Source organism: Choristoneura fumiferana, chromosome 24 (genome assembly GCF_025370935.1).
Source record: "Choristoneura fumiferana chromosome 24, NRCan_CFum_1, whole genome shotgun sequence".
Taxonomy (NCBI): domain Eukaryota; kingdom Metazoa; phylum Arthropoda; class Insecta; order Lepidoptera; family Tortricidae; genus Choristoneura; species Choristoneura fumiferana.
Window position 1 is genome coordinate 7,478,760 of NC_133495.1, and position 22,414 is coordinate 7,501,173.

General features: G+C 38.8%; 1 protein-coding gene across 3 annotated transcripts; it reads right to left on the reverse strand.

Moving 5' to 3' along the window:
- Window positions 1-1,650: 1,650 nt before the first annotated feature.
- LOC141441592 (uncharacterized) lies at window positions 1,651-22,377 on the reverse strand. 3 transcript variants are annotated; one of them, XM_074106377.1, is made up of 14 exons: window positions 21,975-22,377; window positions 19,455-19,628; window positions 17,855-18,030; window positions 16,426-16,663; window positions 14,557-14,689; window positions 13,707-13,846; window positions 12,344-12,448; window positions 10,423-10,716; window positions 9,791-9,950; window positions 8,930-9,097; window positions 8,205-8,355; window positions 6,446-6,540; window positions 5,493-5,585; window positions 1,651-3,893 (listed from the first exon to the last, which is right to left on the reverse strand). In XM_074106377.1, exons 2-14 carry the CDS (start codon window positions 19,579-19,581, stop codon window positions 3,737-3,739), a joined length of 2,037 nt encoding a protein of 678 aa, XP_073962478.1. In that variant the 5' UTR covers window positions 19,582-19,628; window positions 21,975-22,377; the 3' UTR covers window positions 1,651-3,736. The 3 variants fall into 3 exon arrangements, with proteins under 3 accessions (XP_073962478.1, XP_073962477.1, XP_073962479.1); XM_074106376.1 differs by having other exon boundaries at window positions 19,455-19,704; XM_074106378.1 differs by lacking the exons at window positions 5,493-5,585; window positions 6,446-6,540 and having other exon boundaries at window positions 3,748-3,893; window positions 19,455-19,704.
- Window positions 22,378-22,414: the final 37 nt, after the last annotated feature.

Sequence of the window (22,414 nt, forward strand, 5' to 3'; positions counted from 1 at the left end):
CGTCTACCGTGCCAGTTTAATTCTTGATTCATTGCTAATGTTTTACACTAGGCATCTTTGCGTACGAGGAATAGCATTGTACAGTCCAGGGCAGTGGCGTTGATATCGTAGGGCCAAGTGGTGCTGTGCACCAGGGCCCCGGAGCTCAAGGGGCCCTCTAACCTAAGCCTTGACAAGAGAGGAGCATAAAAGAAAGAGAGGAAAAAAAATCTTGTGAACAGGCTTGAGCCTCGAGCCTACTAGGGATAATTTAAACTCACTGTATCCTATTCTTATTCTTATCTATAATTTTGAAGGCCAATATAAGTTCAAGCTGTGAACGTGGAAAGAGGGGGTGAGGGCCCAATTCTTTCTCTATGCAGTACCTAGGGCCCTTGTAGCTACGCCACTGGTCAAGGGCATAAATAACAACGTTAACAAGACGTCAAAAATATCTATATCTACACCTTAATGCCACTATTAGGTCGATGTATACATATATTTGACGCTATGGCTGTATAGATATTTATCCCCTTGACTGTACAGCACAAGTAAAATTTCATTTGTTATTTGTTTAAGATGTGGCTCTTTTTAAAATGTTATATTTGGAGTCATATAAAGCCGCAAGCTTGCTCAGTAAAATGGCAAGTACCTTATGTGTGGCTATTTTTGATATGTACTTTTTATTAAGTTGCACTCTGTTTTGAAATAAAAGTGCGGTAATAATAATAACCCTGTGAAAGAATAACCTAACAAACAAACCAACCAGCTCTGTAACTTCCCCCAAATATGCTAAACAGTAAACATTTCGGAAGGTACACAATAAATTCACTTCACTTTTTCATTGCAAAGATTGTCTTTGGAACACTATGGTTCAATGAATACGCATTTATTAATTACCGACTGTCAAGATTTCGTAAATGCAACACAACTCCACCGGATGATGTTTTCTCGGTAACAAGGTATTTTCAATGGCATGCTGGCGCAAGGGGACGGTGTAATCACGCGTTTAGATAACTGATAGATGTATGCAGGTCTTACGTCAATCCCCACAATGTCATGGGACATGAGACGCAATAAATTTAGGCGTTAAAATATTCGAACAAATCAGCCTAAATCGCCTAAGTTACATTTTTTTTTCAATTACACTAAATAAAGATCGCTCCGAAGCAATAAGGCCGCCTATTGCTTACCTTGAAAATTTTTCTTTCCTCTGTTTTCTTTACTGCTTACTTTCTGTGGTGTACAATAAATTCAAGGTATTGTAATTATTGTAAAGTTGGTTAAAATGGACTTAAAATATTTCAGCTGAAAAAAAATTCAATCGTTACGTCCTTATCAATAGTTCACCTTTTATCTGGTTACTCCGCGACCACACGTACGTACAAGACATATACGTTTGTGCGACACATATATGTAATTGACATTCCGTGTCACAAGTTACATATACATAGGAGGTAGGTACATCGACCCGAACAACACCACGCAACGAAAACAATACGAGATGTCTCTTGTTATAAATAAATAAAAAAGTTTAGCTTTAAATATTGAACACGACTATTTTCACATGCTAACATAGGTAATGCAATTTGAGGCTAACAAAGCAAATAAAACAAACTCAAAAAAAATCCGTAGGAATACATTTATTCAATTAATTGTATGTATCTACATTCTATTAATTCTATTCATTTGTAATAAAATTTAAAAATTTCATGATATTGAACTGCAACGATTGTTTTCGTATTTTGGAATACGACGTGTTGTTTTTGATTTCCGGTAACTTTAAGGGAACTTTCAACGAGTCAGATGAAGTTAATTTGAACAAGACTCTAGCTGCCTAACTCTTACCTACTGTTTAAATATAATCAGAAGTGACTTTTTTTAAAGCCCGTAAATAAAGTGTTTTTAATTCACACGTGCCTATTTAACAAATTAACTTTAAAAAAATGATATTTAATATCTCTTTTACATTTCACGTCAATATCACTCGTTAAATTTGTAAAATTTACAATCTGACCTTTAAAAACTACTGTAAAGTTACCGTAAGGTCGGGGTACTTTGACCCATTGGAGCGGGTTTTTGTCCCATATAAAACTCCATAAAAAACGTGATCGATCATATAACACCAAGCACACGACAAAGAGCCATATTCTCAAAGCAATAACAGTAGAGGCCGTACTGCCTAACGTTTCTAGCGCGCGCGATCGCAATCAAATGACAGATTTCGCATACGAAAACTGTCATTTTATAGCGATCGCGAGCGCCAGAAACGTTAGAAAATACGGCCTCACGAATTAATCTCAAGGGTCAAAGTTACCCTTCAGGGTCAAAGTACCCAGACCTTACGGTATATTATAAATTAAGAGAAAACTCTTTTTTTTATTGGCTTTAGATTCCAATTAATGCTCTGAGCCACCTTTGAAAATAACGGAATTAAGAAAAACACGGTGTAGAAGTTACAACTTTCTATAGTTTACTTTTACTAGATATTCGTTATCTTAATTGTACTTATTTTGTTATCCTTAACTCTTCTTATTTATATTGAGTGCAATTTTGTTGAAACAAGGGAATAGATAAAAGCGGTATATATATATATAATATTACAAATAATAATTACAATTTATCCAGTTATTAGATTTTGCTAAAGATTAAATTTTTGAACACGAACTTTTTTGTGGACGTCATTTTATTACAGTATTCTCATCAGATTTCTAAATACATGAAAAGCGAGTTAAAAGTCACTGTTTACTGTAGTTATAAATACAGTATAAAGTTGAATAATAAAAGGCTTGCTAAAATCTATACATGTTGTTAAAAATCATATAGTAATCAGTAGCCTTAATGTGGGTCAAATTATAGTAAGTACAGGATATTTTTAACACCTGTATATACATATTTTATCTTTAAATTATGACAACAGCTGTTGTATTTAGTACATTTTATCAGGACTAGCTTTACGTAGGTTTACCTACTAATACCATCGCGTAATTGTATATTTTATTTTTTACCAAAAAGATATATATTTTAAAAACCTAGGTTTTTTTTATTCAGTACCAAAATTACGTTTCATAATATCGTTCACAAGTGTTTTTCTTTCGTTTGTTTCTTACAATACGTTAATATATTTTTAGCGATTCTGAATCACATATAAAATTTGGTCACTGATTAAAAAACACCCTGTATAACTTCTCTCATCATAGATTATATTAATCCTTATACAAGCTTACAAAAGCAGCCACTGTAACAATAAATTAATTACCTACACTCAGTGGCAAATACGTAGAATTTTCATAAGATCCTGTAATAGTTAATTGTGTCGTAAGGGAGGTAAATAAGGAATTACGAACGAGAGTCTATTAGAAGCTCGAAGTCGTAGACTGAGGGCTTTAATGAGTCGATGTTCGTAATTCTAGTACCGCCCGTGCGACATACAATGTTTTTCACCACATTTGCGAGTAAAATTGTATATTTGTAAAAGAAAAACTAATATTTTTACAAAAATTGTCGATACCGCTGGCTGCCGCGCTCTTGGACTTCAGACTTCTGACAGATTCGTTCGTAATTCCTTATTCACCGCCCTTAAGACACAACGTCCTATTATAACACTTTCGTACCTTGTCACTGTATATTGCCTTCTGTCAATTTTATACAAAAGTTCAAACAGAGTGACAGCGACAAGGTACTAAAGTGTAAAGATATCTTTGACCTCTACGGTATCATACTGCTAAATACATTGGTATTCCCTTGACACTGAGGGTTACTTTATTCTATCCCTTTCTCTTCTTTTCCTATCCTGCGAATAGCCGGGTCCCGGCGTTTTGCCGGCACGGTCCTGTTCATCCGGGGAGCCGGTCCGTTCAGGAGACGAGTCCGACACTATGCCTTGCAAGCGATGCGCGTTGGTTTGGCTCAGCCTGTAGACAATTCAACCGAATACATACTATAAAAGATAAAATAAACCGAAAGCGCTCTGAAACTTTACAATGACATATCGAAGAGGTTAGTAGACGTCACAGGGCTGGCAGCTTCCGGACAAAGAATTAGCCTAGCAAATCAAAGAGGGAACGCTGCTGGCATCTTCGGAACCTTGTCTAAAGGGTCTGGTATAAATCATTTGTTTTAGTATTCATTGCTAAGATGCACTGGTTATAGTTATTTATGTGGCTGGTGCATAATGAGAGGCATTAAAGTACGAGTGTGGTTCATAATAAGATCACACGAGTGTTTTAATGCCTAATTATGTATAGCCGCATACATAACTTTATCTACATGCATATCATAAGTTTTCTATAATATGTTCAGATATGGCCTGTATTTTGACTTTGACTTTGCCTTTGACTTTGACTTTGACTTGACTTGACTTTGACTTTGACTTTGACTTTGAATAATAATTATTATCTACATGCATGTCATAAGTTTTCTACAATATGTACAGATATGCATTGTTAAAAAAAGTATTACCGATACTTTAATGTAAACATTAAGATGCACCCGCAGATACCAGGTTTCTTAATAAAGGGCATTTGATAGTCGTTTCTGAACATATAATAGGGAAGTTATGATATGCATGTAGATAAAATATATTATAAAGCGGGTAGCCAAGCTGAAGTGGCAATGGGCTGGTCACGTTGCCAGAGAAACAGACTCGTGGTGCAAGGCTTTACTGGAATGGAGGCCGTGGGGGTGCAAGAGACCGGTTGGAAGACCTCAGATTCGTTGGAGGGATGACATCGGAAAATATATCAAATGATTTATATCGATCGTTACGTACCCGTTGCTCGTAACTCTCGCGATGTCGTCGGTCTACCTAGTGGGCCTACCATGAGGATATATTTTCAATTTTTCATAATTTATCTTTTTTAGGGTTCCGGAGCCAAAATGTCAAAAACGGAACCCTTATAGTTTCGCCATGTCTGTTTGTCCGTCCGCGGCTTTGCTCAGGGACTATCAATGCTAGAAAGCTGTAATTTTGTACGGATATATAAGTAAACTATGCCGACAAAACAGTACAATTCAAAATTCAAAACAAAAAATTTTTAGGGTACCTCCCATAGACGTAAAGTGGGGGTGTTTTTTTTTTCTCATCCAACCCTATAGTGTGGGGTACCGTTGGATAGGTCTTTTAAAACCATTAGGGGTTTTCTAAGACGATTTTTCGATTCAAATTTTTGTTTGCGAAATATTCAACTTAAAGTGCAAATTTTCATTAAAATAGGGCGTCGTCCCCCCCCCCCTCTAAAATCTAAACCGGTGGGTGGAAAATTTGAAAAAATTCGCAATGGTAGTAAGTATATCAAACTTACAAGGAAAACTATAACGGCTAAGTTTGTTTGTTTGTTGGAAGATTCCGTATAAAATACGAAATCCTTAGAAAAATATTGCTTAATTTTTTCGTAATGGCTACGGAACCCTATTTTGGGCGTGTCCGACACGCTCTTGGCCGGTTTTTTTACTTAAAGCAACCTGTGTCAGTTATGACTTGGGGCCTGATTCACGTTTTTCTGTATACTCGCCTGACTTCTTCGACGTCGGCCACTTTGTCAATGAGGCTCCGTATGATTCCCTCCTTGTGTTCTAGGGCCAGGTTAGCCCGCTCCAATTCTCTCCTGGTCAAAAATACAACAAACTTAACTAAAAATGATCGGTGTTAATTTTAAGTTTGAATTCTTTAGACTTCACTATGGGTTTTGATGTCACCCGTTCGAAGGTTAACTGGTACAGTGGCCGTATTGTCTAAAGCAGAGTTTAAACTTGCAAGAAAAATCGTGCAAGTGGCATTACATTGCGAGGCCGCAATGCCAATGACTTTGTAGTGGTCAATCGAGCGCCGCAATGTAATGCAACTTAACCGCAATGTATTGCTTAACGCCCGGGCGCTCGCGATTGCATTCACCATCACTTTCTACCCTCGTCTTATGCCGTGTGACAGAAAGAAGCGGTGAAAACAATTATGATTCCAAGGCTTTTAGACGATAAGGCCTCGGTTCCCTTTAAAGATAAAAAGTAGCCTATTCCATCCAAATCTGCCCAGCCGTTTTAGCGTGAAGGAGTAACGAACAAACACACACACACACATACTGACAAAATGTGAAAAGTGTGAAGTTACCACCAAGACTTTCAATACTTTTTAGCCTCATTTTCAAAGTTGCACCCGTGTAGGGTTGCCAGGTGTCCGGCTTTGGACATGTTTGGGTTTTTACGGACCTGTCCGGCCAAAGCCAATTCTCATCCAGCCTGTCCATCTTTTATTAGGCTTTTTGTGTGGCTGCCGCGCGAGTCGAAACTCGAACGCAAGTAAAGCCACAACGCCACTGGTTCATGGGTGCATAATTTTTTTTTTTATAATTAATTGTTTTTTTATTATGAAATACTGTCCGGCTTGTGTGTTTTTGGACCTGACCCTGTCCGTGCCTAACCCTAAACCCGTGCAAAGCCGGGGTGGGCCCTAGTTAGTAATAAGAAAAACCTGTATTCGACTTGGGCCGAGGCAGCACGGCGTTCCTGCTCCAAAATACGTCGCTCTAACTCCTCCAGTGAACAATGAGCGCGAGATTTTACTTCCTGTATAAAAATATGGCGTTTATTGGAAAAGAAAATCGTCACTACTTTGAAAAAATCTCGTATCTAAAATCAACATGTCAACAAAATTGAACCTTGATGTTGACTTTATAGACATTAGTCTATAAAGTTCACTCAGAAAAATTATCTACTTTGAGCTACTAGTTTTTTTAAAAGTAGTGACGAAATGTATTATGACCGATTGTCTATGAATTCCTGGTATTTTAGCGTCGTCTCTGTTTGTTTTGTTCAATTCAACAGATAGGATAAATTCAAGTATTACGTGAGCAGAATTTTAATAGTTTAGTAGAGAGAGAGAGGAGGGTCATCCCTCCCCTTTCCCTTGTCATAAAAAGGAAGCAAAGACAACCCCCCCCCCCCCTTTACGTAAACAATGTGTATATCGTCACTACTTTTAAAAAAAACGGCCAAGAGCGTGTCGGACACGCCCAAAATAGGGTACCGTAGCCATTACGAAAAAATTAAGTAATAATTTTCTAAGGATTTCTTATTTTTTACGGAATCTTCCAAGTTAAGGTATATTTTGTACCTTAGGCTGCTATTTACTCATAAACTACTAATAATTCTCAAGCAAACTTAGCCGTTATAGTTTTCCTTGAAAGTTTGATATACTTACTACCATCCTGAATTTTTTCAAATTTTCCACCCACCGGTTTAGATTTTAGAGGGGAGGGACGCTTGATTTTAATGAAAATTTGCACTTTAAAATTGAATATTTCGCAAACACACCACTGAACCGAAAAATTGTCTTAGCAAACCACTAATGGTTTTAAAAGACCTATCCAACGATACCCCACACTATAGGGTTGGATGACAAAAAAAAATCCCCCACTTTACGTCTATGGGAGGCACCCTAAAACAATTTTTTTTTAAGCTTTTAATTGTACCATTTTGTCGGCATAGTTTACCTATATATTCGTGTTAAATTACAGCTTTCTAGCATCAATAGTCCCTGAGCAAAACGCGCGGACGGACAGACAGACAGACAGACATGGAGAAACTATAAGGGTTCCGTTTTTGCCATCTTGGCTCCGGAACCCTAAAAAACTCGTATCTCAAAGTAGATAATTTTTCCGAGTGGACCTAATGAACATTACGTCAAGGTTCAATTTTGTTGACATATTGATTTTAGATACGAGATTTTTTCATGACACATATATATATTATATATAAATATATGTTACATAATTTATTTTATTATACTAGCGTGCTTCAATTAGTCTACATCTTCGCTTACCATAAGGGATGAATGTGGTCCAACGCTAGCCTATTTTAGTATTAAAAATGAGTTTTAAAACAAGCTTTTTGCTAACTGTACTTTTTGTTGACTGTACTTGCATTGTCATCCAAGCTACATTTCCGTACCAAATTTAAAGTCGATGCCATTAACCGTTGAGGAGTTCCGTTCTGCGGAGACGATCCTAGCTGGTCTACCAGGATTCCACTACCAGATTATTCTATTATCACCAGATTTACATAAGTATGCCAAATTTCAAGTCAATCAGACCAATGGAAGTGGGTCAAGATTTGACCCAAACAAACAAATAAATAAACAGGGCAAGTTAAAGAAAAGCTTGTAACAAGCTAACTCCCTCCAGTCCAGGCTCTTCCAGCCAGATTCTTATAATTAAGTAACACTCACTAACCTTGATCTCCCGCTTAATCCGCTCGAGCGTATCGAGCGCCCTCTTGAGCGGCTCTGCGTTTTGCGTCTTCACGCTGCGTCGCACGCGCTGCGCCCGAGCTGCCGCCGCGCGCATGCGCTGACGGAATATCACCGCCGCCTTCCGGTACAGCCTAAAGAACATTATCAAGCTTGAAACGCACTGACCGCGCGGGAAATATACTATTTCGAAAATACAAACTGAAATATAGATTCATAGAAAAACCAGAAAAATAAGACCAGTGCTGGGAATCGAACCCAGGTCCTCGGCATTCCGTGCCACATGCTATACCACTACACCACCACTGGACAGTGATACAGACACGAATTTCTCCTATGCACCACATATCTCAGCTTGTTTGTTTTCTTATTTAGTCACTTAAGCAGCGACACTAGCGACATCTATGCTGCATTGGAACTAACCGCTCACCCGGACAAGAGATGTCGTTATTAAGCAATCAAATTAAGATTGGTTTTTGGAAAATTTGGAATTGAAATAAAAAATACAAAAAGATTCCAAAAACCAATCTTAATATACTATTTACTAAGCAATAGCCTAGTACCTTATCGAGTGAAATGTAAAAATAAGGTACGGTCAAGGACTTTAATTCATGAGCCACAAAGGAAAAATCATTACATTAACTGTGAAATAGTTCCATGGTAGCTCATGAATAGTCCTTGACCGTACATTACCATTAGTTAACCTACCGGACGTTTTTGAGTGCGACAGTTAGCTCGTCTTTGGTAGCTGCGAGCGCGCTTGCCGCGTCCCCGCAACGCTCCTCCGAACTGCGCAACTGTTGCTGCAACTTGCCAATCTGCTCTGTTTTCCGCTCGTTTTCCATGCTGTATTGATGCTTTAATTCTTCTAGTAGCCTGTATAATATTAGGTTATTTTTAGGCAGAAAAATATATTCCTGATTGTTGTGTCTTGTGCTTCAATAGCTGCTGGCTGATTGATAACAGGACGTTGAGTTCTTATTGTCCAATTTTACCTCTACTTAATAAGATATCGTCACTACTTTAAAAAAAATCGTATCTCGAAGTAGATATTTTTTCTGAGTGGACCTTATGAACATTACGTCAAGGTTGAATTTTGTTGACACATTGGTTTTAGATACGAGATTTTTTCAAAGTAATGACGATATTTTACTCTGTCAAATGTAAGAAATCCCTTGCAGATGCTATAATGAGATCACTAAAATTGAAATCCTTATTTTATGAGCTGTAATTTTTAAACGCGATTTTAAGTATAGGATAGGTTTTGTGTATAGGAGTCACTTATTTGCTATCTCAATTCGTTACCCATTTATTTATTTCAAAGTAACTAAAAATCAAATTTTACAATCAGTGGAAACCTTCGGGGCTAAAATAAAGTTTTTTTTATTATAATTACAGTCATGCGGGTTTATAGTATTAACTACTCTATCAAGTAATTCTTTGAATCCCTTGCAATGACACAGCATTTCGAAATAAACCGCAGTCACACACTAAATTCTAGGAAACGATAATTCTACGAATGGTCTCCTCGACTAACAGTAATTCGGTCAACCGACAAATACAGCTAACCTAGAGCAGTGCTGCAGTCTTCGCTCGTGCAGGTCGGCGGGCACGGTGCGCGTACGCAGCACGTTAAGCTGCGCCATCTTGCCCTCCGAAGCTTCTAGAGCCGTCTTCAGACCGAAATATTCCCGATGGACGGTTTCGTAGTCACGCATCATGGCAGCCACTGGGTTAAAAAATAGTTAAGCTTGACTTGACAGTTGATTATATGTATCCCTTTTGAACCCAGCCGATACAGTTGTGCAGGTTAATGACATTTGAATTTTAATTTGACATGTATTGTACATAAAGTCCATTTTCGTAACTCTTTTCATACTCGGCTGGGTTCGAAAGGGGTATAGAAAGTCTACAGAATAAGCTTACTAAATATTTTACACGGTTTTTACCGCGAGCTATTTAACTCACAATTTAATTTCGACCAAATTCCATTTTGTCAACTTAAATCGTCATCTATGCTATGTCGTCCACATACAATTCTCAAATCAACTAACCGCCTTCCTAACTCGTCATCATTTCCGTATCGTCAATATTCCATTTTGTATACCTTCTTGGCAAGGCACAAATATTAAAAAGGGAGTTTTTGCAAAAACTTATTTACATTAAAAAATATTTTTAGTACTAAAAACACTACAACTCACTTTTATCTTCATATAACTCATAAACCTCTTTTAACTTAGACTCCGCCCTTTCAGCCCTTTCCGACAGCGTAGCTCTTTCTATATCAGCCGTCTCTTTCTCGACCACCAGCTTCTTATAGCTCTGTCTCACTTGCGCGACTTCTTGCTCTAAAGTGGCCACTTTTTCGACCAAACCTTTGTTTTCATCGACAATTTGTTTTGACTTTTTGTTTATTTTCTCGAATTGTTTTTCATAGTCTAAAATGAGGCTGTCTTTTTCTTGCAAATTCTCTTGATAGGCGTCAAAAAGGGGTGCTGTCGAAGAATAAAATTTGAGCAGAGATTAATTAAAGTTTTTTTTGTATACCTAATTTACAGTCAAGTGTAAAAATATGTACTTATTCAAAGTTTCAAAAATATGTAGGTACCACAGACTCTTATTCCGACGCAATAAGGCCGTAGTAAAATATTTTTGAGTGGTTCGAATATATACTTATTTTTGCACTTGACTGTACAATCATATAATGCTAATATTATTAGTGTAAAGTTAGGATATTATAAATAAATATTCAGTTAGCTTGGAAAGTTTTTATTCTATACCAGTAATTTCAATACCGCGCGAGCCAGAAAAAAAATAGCCTATGGCACTTTGGAATACTTTAGCATTCTAATAGTGAAAGAATTTTTAAAATCGGTCCAGTAATTTGCATACCGCGCGAGCCAGAAAAAAAAAGCCTATGGCACTTTGGAATACTTTAGCATTCTAATAGTGAAAGAATTTTTAAAATCGGTCCAGTAGTTTTTGAGTTTATTCGTAACAAACATCCAAAAATCCAAAGTTTTCCTCTTTATAATATTAGTATAGAAGTATAGATAAAAACCACATGCGTTAAGAAATTTCTTAAGTTAACCCTGATTTGGCAGTCTGTGGCTGCAGCGAATCGTTTTAGCATCATTACATTACAAATGCTGTAATGGAAATCATCATCATCATCATCCGCCTATGTTCGTCCACTGCTGGACATAGGCCTCTCCCATGGCACGCCACTGAGCACGATCCTCGCTATTCTCATCCAGCTCTTGCAGCCGCCCTGCGAAGATCATCGCTCCACCGAGTCTGAGGACGTCCCACGCTACGTTTGCCTATCCGTGGTCTCCACTCAAGAACTCGTCTACCCCAACGGTTATCGGTTCTTCGGGTTATATGGCCGGCCCATTGCCACTTCAGCGTGCTAATGCGGTGGCTATGTCGATAACTTTGGTTCTCTGTCGGATCACTTCGTTACGAATTCTATCTTTCAGAGAAACTCCGAGCATAGCCCTTTCCATAGCACGTTGTGCAACTTTAAATTTGTGGACCAGCCCTACCGTGAGCGTCCATGTTTTGGCACCGTATGTCATGACGGGTAGGACGCACTGATTGAAGACTTTCGTCTTTAGACTCTGTGGAATTGGTAATGGGAATAGATTAGACTTATCCAAAGTCTTGCTATGTGTGTTCTCACATAAGTGTTCGTGATTCACACACAGATAATATTATAGTATAGGAGTAGAAAGCTATTAATAATATACTGAGCGGCAAAAAATCTGTCCCTTAAATGTATGTGTGGTGGTAGGACTTGTGCAAGGTCCGCCCGGATTGCTACCACCATCTTGCTCGCTAATCCTGCCGTGAAGCAGCAGTGCTTGCACTGTTGTGTTTCGGCGTGGAGAGTAAGACAGCCGGTAAAATTACTGGCACGTGAGGTATCCCATCTTAGGCCTCTAGGTTGGCAACGCGTCTGCAATACCCCTGGTGTTGCAGATGTTTATGGCGGTGGTGATTTCTTACCATCAGGAGAGATTTGCATTTTGCCATCCAGCAAATAAAAAAAAAAAAAAAAGGTAATTTTGTAAGCAGAGTGGCCGAAATGTTGTGCCGCTGGTTATATCTGTATGTTACCTAATGCTTGTGCACTGAGTAGCCCAGAAAGGTCCACAAGCCTCGCAGTCTGCGGCTGATCTTCCGTCCCGCTCTTCGGTTGACTTTCTTCCGTGTTGACAACCTCTGTACAACAAAAACACAACAAATCATAAAATTATAAAATATCATGATCATGAAACTGCGTAGAAGCCGTGGTAGCAGAGTGGTTTGACCTATGGCCTCTCAAGCAGAGGGTCGTGGGTTCAAACCCCGGCTCGCACCTCTGAGTTTTTCGAAATTCATGTGCAGAATTACATTTGAAATTTACCACGAGCTTTACGATGAAGGAAAACATCGTGAGGAAACCTGCACATACCTGCGAAGCAATTCAATGGTGTGTGTGAAGTTCCCAATCCGCACTGGGCCCGCGTGGGAACTACGGCCCAAGCCCACTCATTCTGAGAGGAGGCATGTGCCCAGCAGTGGGACGCATATAGGCTGGGATGATGATGAAACTGCGCCCCAGAACTTGCCTTGCAGATATTGCTAAACTCGTTGGTGAAGACCAAAAAGTTGCACACCGTTAAAGCTGCGTTAGCAGGTAGTTATGATTTCCATTAACTTTTTCCATTGTGACACGAAAATTATCCATACAAATGTATGATTAATTTTCGTGTGCAACTTTTTAGTCTTCTCCCTTATACTTTATTGGGACTGGTCTGATTATATCTACCAAATGCACGCAGTCCCACAACCTTTTGAGAGTGGATTGCAGGTTACTGTCTCTCTGTCTACATTCACTGGCAAATACAACCAACCTCTTACTTATCTACAGATCAAATCACAGACAATTTCAACAAGGTTTGTTTACTTGTCCATATTTTGTTTTTATTTCCACACATAACATTATACAATACAAGGGTTTACATAATACGTATAAAAACAAAAAGACAAAATAAACTTACATACAAACTACATAATTAATTGCAGATGGTAGGACCTTGTGCAAGGTCCGCCCGGATTGCTACCACCATCTTGCTCGCTAATCCTGCCGTGAAGCAGCAGTGCCTGCACTGTTATGTTTCGGCATGGAGAGTAAGACAGCCGGTGAAATTAATGGTACTTGCGGTATCCCATCTTAGGCCTCTAGGTTGGCAACGCATCTGGAATCCCCCTGGTGAGACCCACTTGCTCGTTTGCCATCCAGTCGAATAAAATAAAAACATAAGCTTGCCTAATAAAGAAAGAAAGAAATCATTTGTTGCAACAAAAAAAATAAAAAATAAAAACAGCTGAAAAAGAAAAATATACGCTAAACCTAATCAGTAAAACAGTTTTTTATGGCAAAAGGAGCGGATTGTTGTTAGTACACGTAGACTAACTGAATATCTAGATTTCGTACCTGTTCCCTTGTACCCTAGACTTGTGGCGATGAGGGAGTCCAAATGGGACCGCTCGACTTTACTCTTGTCCTGCTCTGATGCTATGTTTTGGATGTTGACACGCAGTTTCTCTTGATATCTTGACAGTTGGACGTTCAGTCTGGAAGAAAGTGGTAAAGAACAGACTGTAAAACTTTGAATGAGGGTTTCTGTCCCAGACTAGATGGCGCTAGTATCATGCATGAGGTCCGTTTGACACTTGTGTCACGTTTGGGTTTGCTAGATGAGTCAATCGCAAGCCAGTATTACGTCAATTGGACCTCACGACACTAACGCCATCTAGCGTTATCCTCCCACTTGCTGGTTCCTTGGATCGTCATAACACTTCATCTACTGGACACTAGGTGGCGCTAGGATCGCTACAAATTACCTGTACAGTCACTTGCACTAAATTAATATCTGCCACAGCGGAGCGTGCAAAAATATCTGACACGTCCTACGGGCCGACAAATAGAATGGTCTTTGTTGTGTCAGATATTGGCACTGGTGACTGCACAGTTTAGTTTCAGCGCACTGCAAGACGTACTGCAAGGCAGATGCAATCACTACTGCACCTTAACTCCTTGTTTATCTTCGATAGTAGCATGCAGAGGGGTTACTACGAAACTCGATGTTCGTATCGCACCGTCCCGTTCACTCGCGTATTAAATGACGGAAGCGTCAGCGGTACGGCAACATACGAAGTTCGAGTTTTGCACTTCATACTAGTTCGTAGTATAGGGCCACAAGTGACGCCACTGCGCATTTATCTTTGTTCGTCGTAGCAGTTCACCTCTTCGACACTAGATGGCGCCTCACAAAACGAACTACCTGTACAGCACATCCTTCAGCCCTTGCATGTCTCTCTGCAGCCGGGCGGTCTGCTCCCTGGACTGATGCAGCAGGATTTGACGGCTGCTGCAACTCATGCATACCTCCACCAGCGGGATGGCTTCCGTGAGCTCTGAAATGTGATGGATGTACGTCATTGCGATGTCACGGCGTGTGTGACTCAAGAAAATGCCGACTTTAGACTGCGGCGGCTGCCCGGGGTGCCAGGTACCTACTACAGGCCTGTATTGCCAATTGTATGGAGTAGGCAGAGCACACGAAACGTTACCGTTTCGGAGCCACTGTTAGCAATTTTAGGTTTTAAGTTTGACAAAAACGGTACAATAGGGACAGGTTGCTAGCCTGTCGCCTACGGTATACCTTAACCTATATCCTCAGTCGCCTCTTACAACATCCACGGAAGAAATGGAGTGGTGTAATTCTAACCCGACACCACACGGGAAACTACTTTTACTTTTACACTTCCTTAAAAATCCAATATCCGTAACCGAAACCGAAACTAACGGATAATCCGCAATAATTTAACATCCGTAACCGTAACCGAAACCGGTATTATGTTTGACATATATCCGTATCCATATCCAGATCCGAAATTTATATCCATAACATCCCTGGATTATTCTATGTCTAACAAACACGACCTGTAATTTTGTCTTTTGTCATATCTAAAAGTTATGACTTGCCCGGTGCGTCTTGATGGCTAAGGGCGGCCCTGGCGCAAAAAAGAGAATGTCAATTGGATCTCCAAGATTTTATATTATATTCCATCAACTCCTTATTCTGAGATCAGAGATTAGTGTGTAAATCGTATTTGGGTCAATCAACTATTTTACCGACACTTTGGGCGTCTCCTGCGTTACCAAAAAAATCGTACTTCCAACAAGATATTTCACGGTTTAATAGCTTAAACTTACGTAGGATGGCATGTATTCATGTGGTGTACATGACCGTGATCTATTAAATTACAGAAAAAACATGTTTACTTACAAAAATCTACAATTGTTTGAAACAATTTGTTTGAAAAATGTAGCGGACAGATTAGTGTCGGTAAAAAAGTTGATTGGCCCATTTTTGTCGGCATTCCTAAGCCTCCGTTTCCAGGAGCTCCGCGCAACACTGTCTGTGTCGATTTTAATTGAAAAAAAAAACGCTACTGTGAAAATAAGCTTCAGTAAAGAACCATAGTGGGAAAAAAGGCATTCGGGAAAAATGCGAAAGGAAATGAACTAAAATAATTTCCTTGCTCACCCGCGACCTTACGATAGCTAAGCTTATGCAAAAAATGCGTGTTCATGCAGTTCCTCCACCTCCACACTGTAAAAACACACACAAATCACACAAACCCATCTATCACCACCACCACACTACACTGACGCGTTTCGAACTCAACCAGAGCTCATCTTCAGAGTGACACAACCGTACACCAAGAAAGAGTTTGAGTTCGAAACGCGTCAGTGTAGTGTGGTGGTGGTGATAGATGGGTTTGTGTGATTTGTGTGTGTTCTTACAGTTTGGAGGTGGAGGAACTGCATGAACACGCATATTTTGCATAAGCTTAGCTATCGTAAGGTCGCGGGTGAGCAAGGAAATTATTTTAGTTCATTGATATGGACCTCCGCAAAGTAACGCCTGATTCAATAAATTAGCGAAAGGAAATAACGATTCTGGGAAATTGACCTAACAAACTACTTTATAATTTTTTGTTTAATTGACAAAAGAAAAATATGTGTCCATATCTTCTGACAATTTGACCGACGGATTAAATAAATTTTTTAGGACACTGTTGTTAGGGGTAAATTCCAAAAAAAATTGAAATCACTCTAACGTCACGTAATAAACATAACTCACCTTTGTCAGGTACATCAAACTGCTTCACCCTATCGCCCAACTCCTTGCACTTAGCGACTAACTCGCTATTCCTTTCCCTTTCCTCCTTCAGCGCTGTCTTACACTCTTCCACGTATTCCACTAGTGTTGAGTACTGGCTCTTTAGCTGGTCATTTTCGTCGGCAAACAGCTTGTTGTACTCTAGCACTGTCTTTAGTTTGTCTTTGAGTTTTAACATTTGCGAGTCTTTTTCTGCTATCTGTGAATGAATTCGTTGTGGGTTTTAGGATGAAAAACTGAAAGGTTAATCTTGAACATCCAGTATTAACAGAGGCCCTCTCCTAAGCAAAATGTACGCAGTGGGTATGGTATAGAGTAACTTTAGATGGTTTATTGACATAGACGGTCAGACATAAAAAAACAGTTTTTTTTTAATTATGATTAATATCATGATTATGAAATTACGATTTTTAGATAAGTACAAAATTTCAAATTTATATGAGAGCCGGAAGTACCCTATAAATTCGGTTGAGGCAATTTGTGTGGAACACCTTTGTTCATGACGTATCATTTGATTAAGTTGACTCAGAAGTTTGATTTTTTCACAGCTTGAAGGGACTGTAGACCTGAGAATATAGCTTTAGTTTCAACTCGATACCTACACGCGTTCCCGAGATAAAGGGTCTTGACGGACAGATGGACGAACTGAAGGACGGACAACTAAGTGTTCCTATAAGATAAGGGTTCCGTTTTTGAAATGTACGAAACCCTAAAAAGTAGCTGGTTACTTTTGTACTTTATCGGTTAACAGCCACGTAATTAGCGACATACAAGATTGACAAATGTGTGTTAAAGTCACATAGTAATTTTTTGTAACAAAAAATGGAACAGACTTCAAAAACCTTGAAAATAATTTTCTACTAGTTTGAAGTCGGTGCCTCAGCACGAGCCAGCAGGAGTGGAACTATAGTCGTCTAACTCACCTACAAACTATATATTAATATTGAGCTTCAATCACTCTTGCTCGGTTCCATTTTTTGTTAAAAAAAAAAAACATACTTTTTAGTGATTTGTAGCCAAAGAGCATCTCACAACGATTCCATTAAGCTCAAACACAGCATAGTTATATCATTTTATAACAGAGTACCGGTACCTACGGTCATCTTGATCAGGGTCCAGTTCACCAAATGATACTTTCTGAATGTAAATACTTTACTTGATGTTAAAAATGCCAAAATCGCTATAGGTGTGCTTTAAAAATTCCAGGGTTGCCCTCGATTTCTCTAAGATTCCATCATCAGATCCTAACTTGGTGTCAATGGGACCACCTCGGAAGTATGTCCTTTATATTGGCGGAGTTATCGAGTAACAAACTCCTTTTTTGAAGTCGGTTAAAAAAGGAATCAGCTACTTTGAATGCTGACCGTACCCTTCATATCAAAGCACTCACCACAACCACACTCTCCTCGCACCGACCAATAAGCGTCGTTATGAGCCCCTCATACTTCTTTGACAGCTTCCTCTTCTGTTCCTTGAGCAAGGATTTATTCTCGCGACTGGGGCGCGGCGACGTCATCGCGACGGCTTGTATGGTGCGCTTGCGCGGGGGCTTCGGGGGTTTCTCTCCTGAAACAGAATATAAGTAGGAAAGAAAGCAAAAACATTTATCATCATCATCACCTCCAAACTATAAGAACACATACAAATCACACAAAACCATCTATCACCACCACCACACTAAACTAACGCGTTTCGAACTCAATTAGAGTTCATCAGGTGAGATAGGGGTCAATCATGGTCAGTTTAATGTAAAAAAAAAAAACAGAGCAACAAAACTGTTTACCTCCATGGTAAGGGTAACTCAACATCCGATGGCCCACTTTCTTGTATATTGTATACCTCCATGAAAAAAAAACTAGTTTAAGGGGCTGTTTCATCATCCATTGATTAGCGTTAACCGACGGTTAAATGTGATGCCGTCTCCGTCTATTCGAACAAAACAAATAGAGACGGCATCACACCTAACCGCCAGTTAACACTAATCAATGGATGGTGAAACAGCCCCTAAAACTCGTATATGTAGGAGAAGAGGTCAGGTCAGTCATTATCAAGAAAACCCGGGAGTAATGCTGTTTTAAGCTGTATTTCGGCAATCAATTCAATGCCAATTAATTGCACAAATACTTCCATAACGTAATTAATACTAATTATATCTTATGTCATTAAAACTACCAACGAACACAAGTAGTTACGCGGTAACAAGTTCTCCACACAATAATCAACCGCTTAGCGGAGCTACAACATGTGCATCGGGTCACGACTCTATCCTAAGTGTGAACTCCCCCCCATCGCTTTTCTCCAGCTTTTATAAGCGGGCGTAAACAACTCAGGTAAGACCACCACAGTTACAAGTCAGGTAGTGTACCTGGGGTACCTGAGATGGCGTGATGGGTTGTTGCCGAGCCCACTGCATGTGTTGGCTACTATGCGAAGACCAGTTTCCGCCTCTTTTTAGTACATTGTGTCTTAAGGGCGGTAAATAAGGAATTACGAACGAGAGTCTATTAGAAGCCCGAAGTCGAAGACTGAGGGCTTTAATGAGTCGATGTTCGTAATTCTAGTACCGCCCGTGCGACATACAATGTTTTTCATCACATTTGCGAGTAAAATTTTATATTTGTAAAAGAAAAAATATAATTCTTCCAAATATTGGCGATACCTTAGGCTGCGCTCTTGGCAGCGTCGTCCTCCCCCTCCCTCAGCATGTGCCTGAGCCGCGTGTGCATGTGGTCCTGCTGCTACGCCATGCGCAGCAGCGCGCGCAGCACCATCAGTACGGGCACTGACTCATTTACCGACCTTGGGCTTCATGACAAGACAATGTGTACGCGCAATGACTCATTTACCGACCACGGGTTTCATGACAAGCACATTAAGGTCGAGGGTTTTATTTGGGGGGTTGCAACAAAGGTAGCCTGCATGTTTCGACGCTGTTTACGAGCAAGTGTGATGAAAAATAATATAATGACATTGCGTCAACATATACATACCAACAAGATCTCTAGGGTCTTCATACATTGGATTCTCATCAATCAATTTACTGGGAACCTCGTCAGTACCCTCCAGCAATCTTGACTCGGTTCTCTTTACAACAGTGTTCAGTATATCCCTTCTCATGCTGGCTCGTTTCTCCGTAGCTCTGATGTCAAAGTGTCTATGGTGAGCTGTGAAGTTACCGGAAAATGTGAGCTTTTCCGGACTTATGTGAGCTAGACATTTCTTAGATTTCCTTAGCAACACCTGCAGGGAATTAAAAGTTATAAAACATGTCTAAGATGAATAGAACATGTTGATTAAGGCATTTCTAACCTATGTACAGTTGAACAAACCGACTCATGTACTAGTATGGAACTTTTTAATAATCAATTTCACTATCATTTCCTTGACTAAAGTAATGAGATGTCAACACAACATTACTGGCACAAAGTTCCACCCTAGTACATTAGTAGTGATTCAGTTTTTTCGACAGTACAAGGCCTTAAACCAAACGCAGCAGTATTAACAGAGAATTTTAGGATTTAATACTTCGGGACACATGTATGTTAATTTTATTTTGAAAATATTTTTCTTTTAAGTATGTAATCATATAATTTTCAATATTAGAACAATCCTGACATGGAACTCTACTCAGAATTTCAGTCACTGTCCACAGAGTAGAGATACAATCTTTATTCATTACTAGCTGTTACCCGCGACTCTGTCCGCTCAGAATACGTTTAACGCTATCCCGCGGGAACAATGCAATTTTCCGGGATAAAAACTATCCTATGTCCTTCCCTGGGACTCAAACTATCTGTATTCCGAATTTTATCTAAATCGGTTCAGCTGTTTAGACATGATTGAATAACAAACATCCAAACCTCCAAACATCTTCACAAACTTTCACACTTATAATATTAGTAGGATTATCCAGAGAGTAAAAGATATAGTATAAAAGTATGTAAATTTGGAGAACAAAATGACAGAATGTTTTTTATATTAGTTTTAAGTATTAAGTATGCAATACTACCATTTGCAAAGATGAATGCATGCATGATTCTGATAGAAACAAAAAATTGCTTCACACAATATAATTCCATGTCTATGAAGCTATAATGAGGCCCGAAAATAACATAAATAGGCAATGATGAGGTGATAAAAAAGCGCAAAAACTGTAATTTCAATAGACACGCAAACATAATGATCTTTTTGTTAAATTAATTCAAATATGTGAATGGTTTTTAAGTCAGTAGGTGCCTTGTTCTTATTATAACAATTGTGTAAGGTATAATATTATTTATTATGAACAGGAATGGTAAATTTAAAATTATTTTGGGAATCTATATTAATTAAGCTGAGTATCATTTACCCTACCTGCCTGCAGTCTAAATTGAAAGTGGCATTTTTTTTGAGAAATGCAAATTTTTAACAGGTTTGGTCAATCTTAGGAAAATATTTTTTGTATGCAGCACCAATGTCAAACCACTGGTCAACCTTTGGTACAAATCCAGACAACAACTGGGGCCGGCTGGTCAAACTAAATACACATTCCAGAATTTGAACTTTTAAAAAAATAATAAAAAAACTATTAAGAACGAAGCAATTTCCTTTTGAACCATTACTTTTTTTTCTATTTTTTTTTGAGGCTTAAGTGGACCTATAAAAAAAACTTACTTTTAATTACATAATGTAATAAACGTTGATACTATTTTGCGTAACAACACTTTAAAGTCAAAATTTCTCCTTAACTGGTTTGGGACCGGAGCATCCACCCTACTTCTAAGATGTTATCTTCAAACAGTCACAATTGACAAGCACAAAGATGACAACAAAGAAAGAGAAATATGTGCGTGATATTTTTTGAAAATCTAAGTGACAGACTAGGTAATTTGTATTTCAAAGTATCTAACCTATTGTGATTTTTTCAAAAGCTGTCTATAATAGTGTATAGCAGGGTTACTCAAAGTGGGGTACGCGAACCCCTAGGGGTTCGCTATTCGACGGTAGGGGGTTCGCATCAAGGTTTACGTGACTACTTTCTTTGGTGGGGGTTTCGCTATCGTTTAGAAACTTTAACAGGGGTATGTGGAGCAATAAGTTTGAGAAACCCTGGTGTATAGTATGATAGTAAGTGTGGTGCTCTCCCAGGGGCATTGTTAGATGGTTGCATATATGATGAGTATGCAGTCCCCGGCCATGCTTATTTAAAGCTACACTGACTATTTTCTTTTATAAAGGTGTCACAAAACAAAATAAAACCTGTAAATAGAGTCAGTGTGGAAAAAATTAACAACCCTGAATATCGTCCTAAGGCTCAACATATAAATATTTAAAAAAAATGACAAAGCAATTTGAATGTGATTGTTTCAGGAATAAGAACAGCCATGGTATACCAAAAACAATAGAGAAACAAAATAATTTAACTGTGCTCATTTTATTGCACATTTGGGAGGCACTAGTCTCAATTTCTATTTTTGGGGTTTTGGAATGCCCAAAAACCTCTTATATAGAATAAAAATAAATCAGGTTACCTTAGGACTCGAAGGACAAAAACCATCTTCCATCATCGACTATTCCCAATTAAATACTTAGCTCCCATATTGTTATTGTTAGTCGCACAACAAAGGCAAGTATTCCGATCCTAGTTCCCGCTAAGACAAAGCCTTGCTGATTGCGTGTTCTCAATAATTTGTAGGTCACAAATTCACCCGGAAAAGTAGGTCACAAAATTTCGGTACGTGACGAAAGTATTGATAAAACATTTTAATCGTTTCCCGCCCCGTCAGTTACAGTTTCACTGTTAAATATATGGTAATTAGCACAGTTTCAGCAAATTTAAAATGCCATACTTGAGTTTAACGCTGGAAACGTGGAGATAATGTTTTACTTTACACAAAATTTCTTTCACATTATAAAAGGTAAAGTAAACACCGATATTTTGACAGAAGGTTGTCATGGCAACAGAATATGA

Bases quoted from the DNA above. Each gene is read 5' to 3' on its own strand.
- LOC141441592 (XM_074106376.1), bottom strand. From the start codon at position 22,010: ATGATGGAAGATGGTTTTTGTCCTTCGAGTCCTAAG. The intron at 8,356-8,929 runs GTAGGTTAACTA...AATGTTCTTTAG, and splicing joins GTCGCACTCAAAAACGTCCG to GCTGTACCGGAAGGCGGCGG. The intron at 3,894-5,492 runs GCGAGTATACAG...AATTGTCTACAG, and splicing joins GCCGACGTCGAAGAAGTCAG to GCTGAGCCAAACCAACGCGC.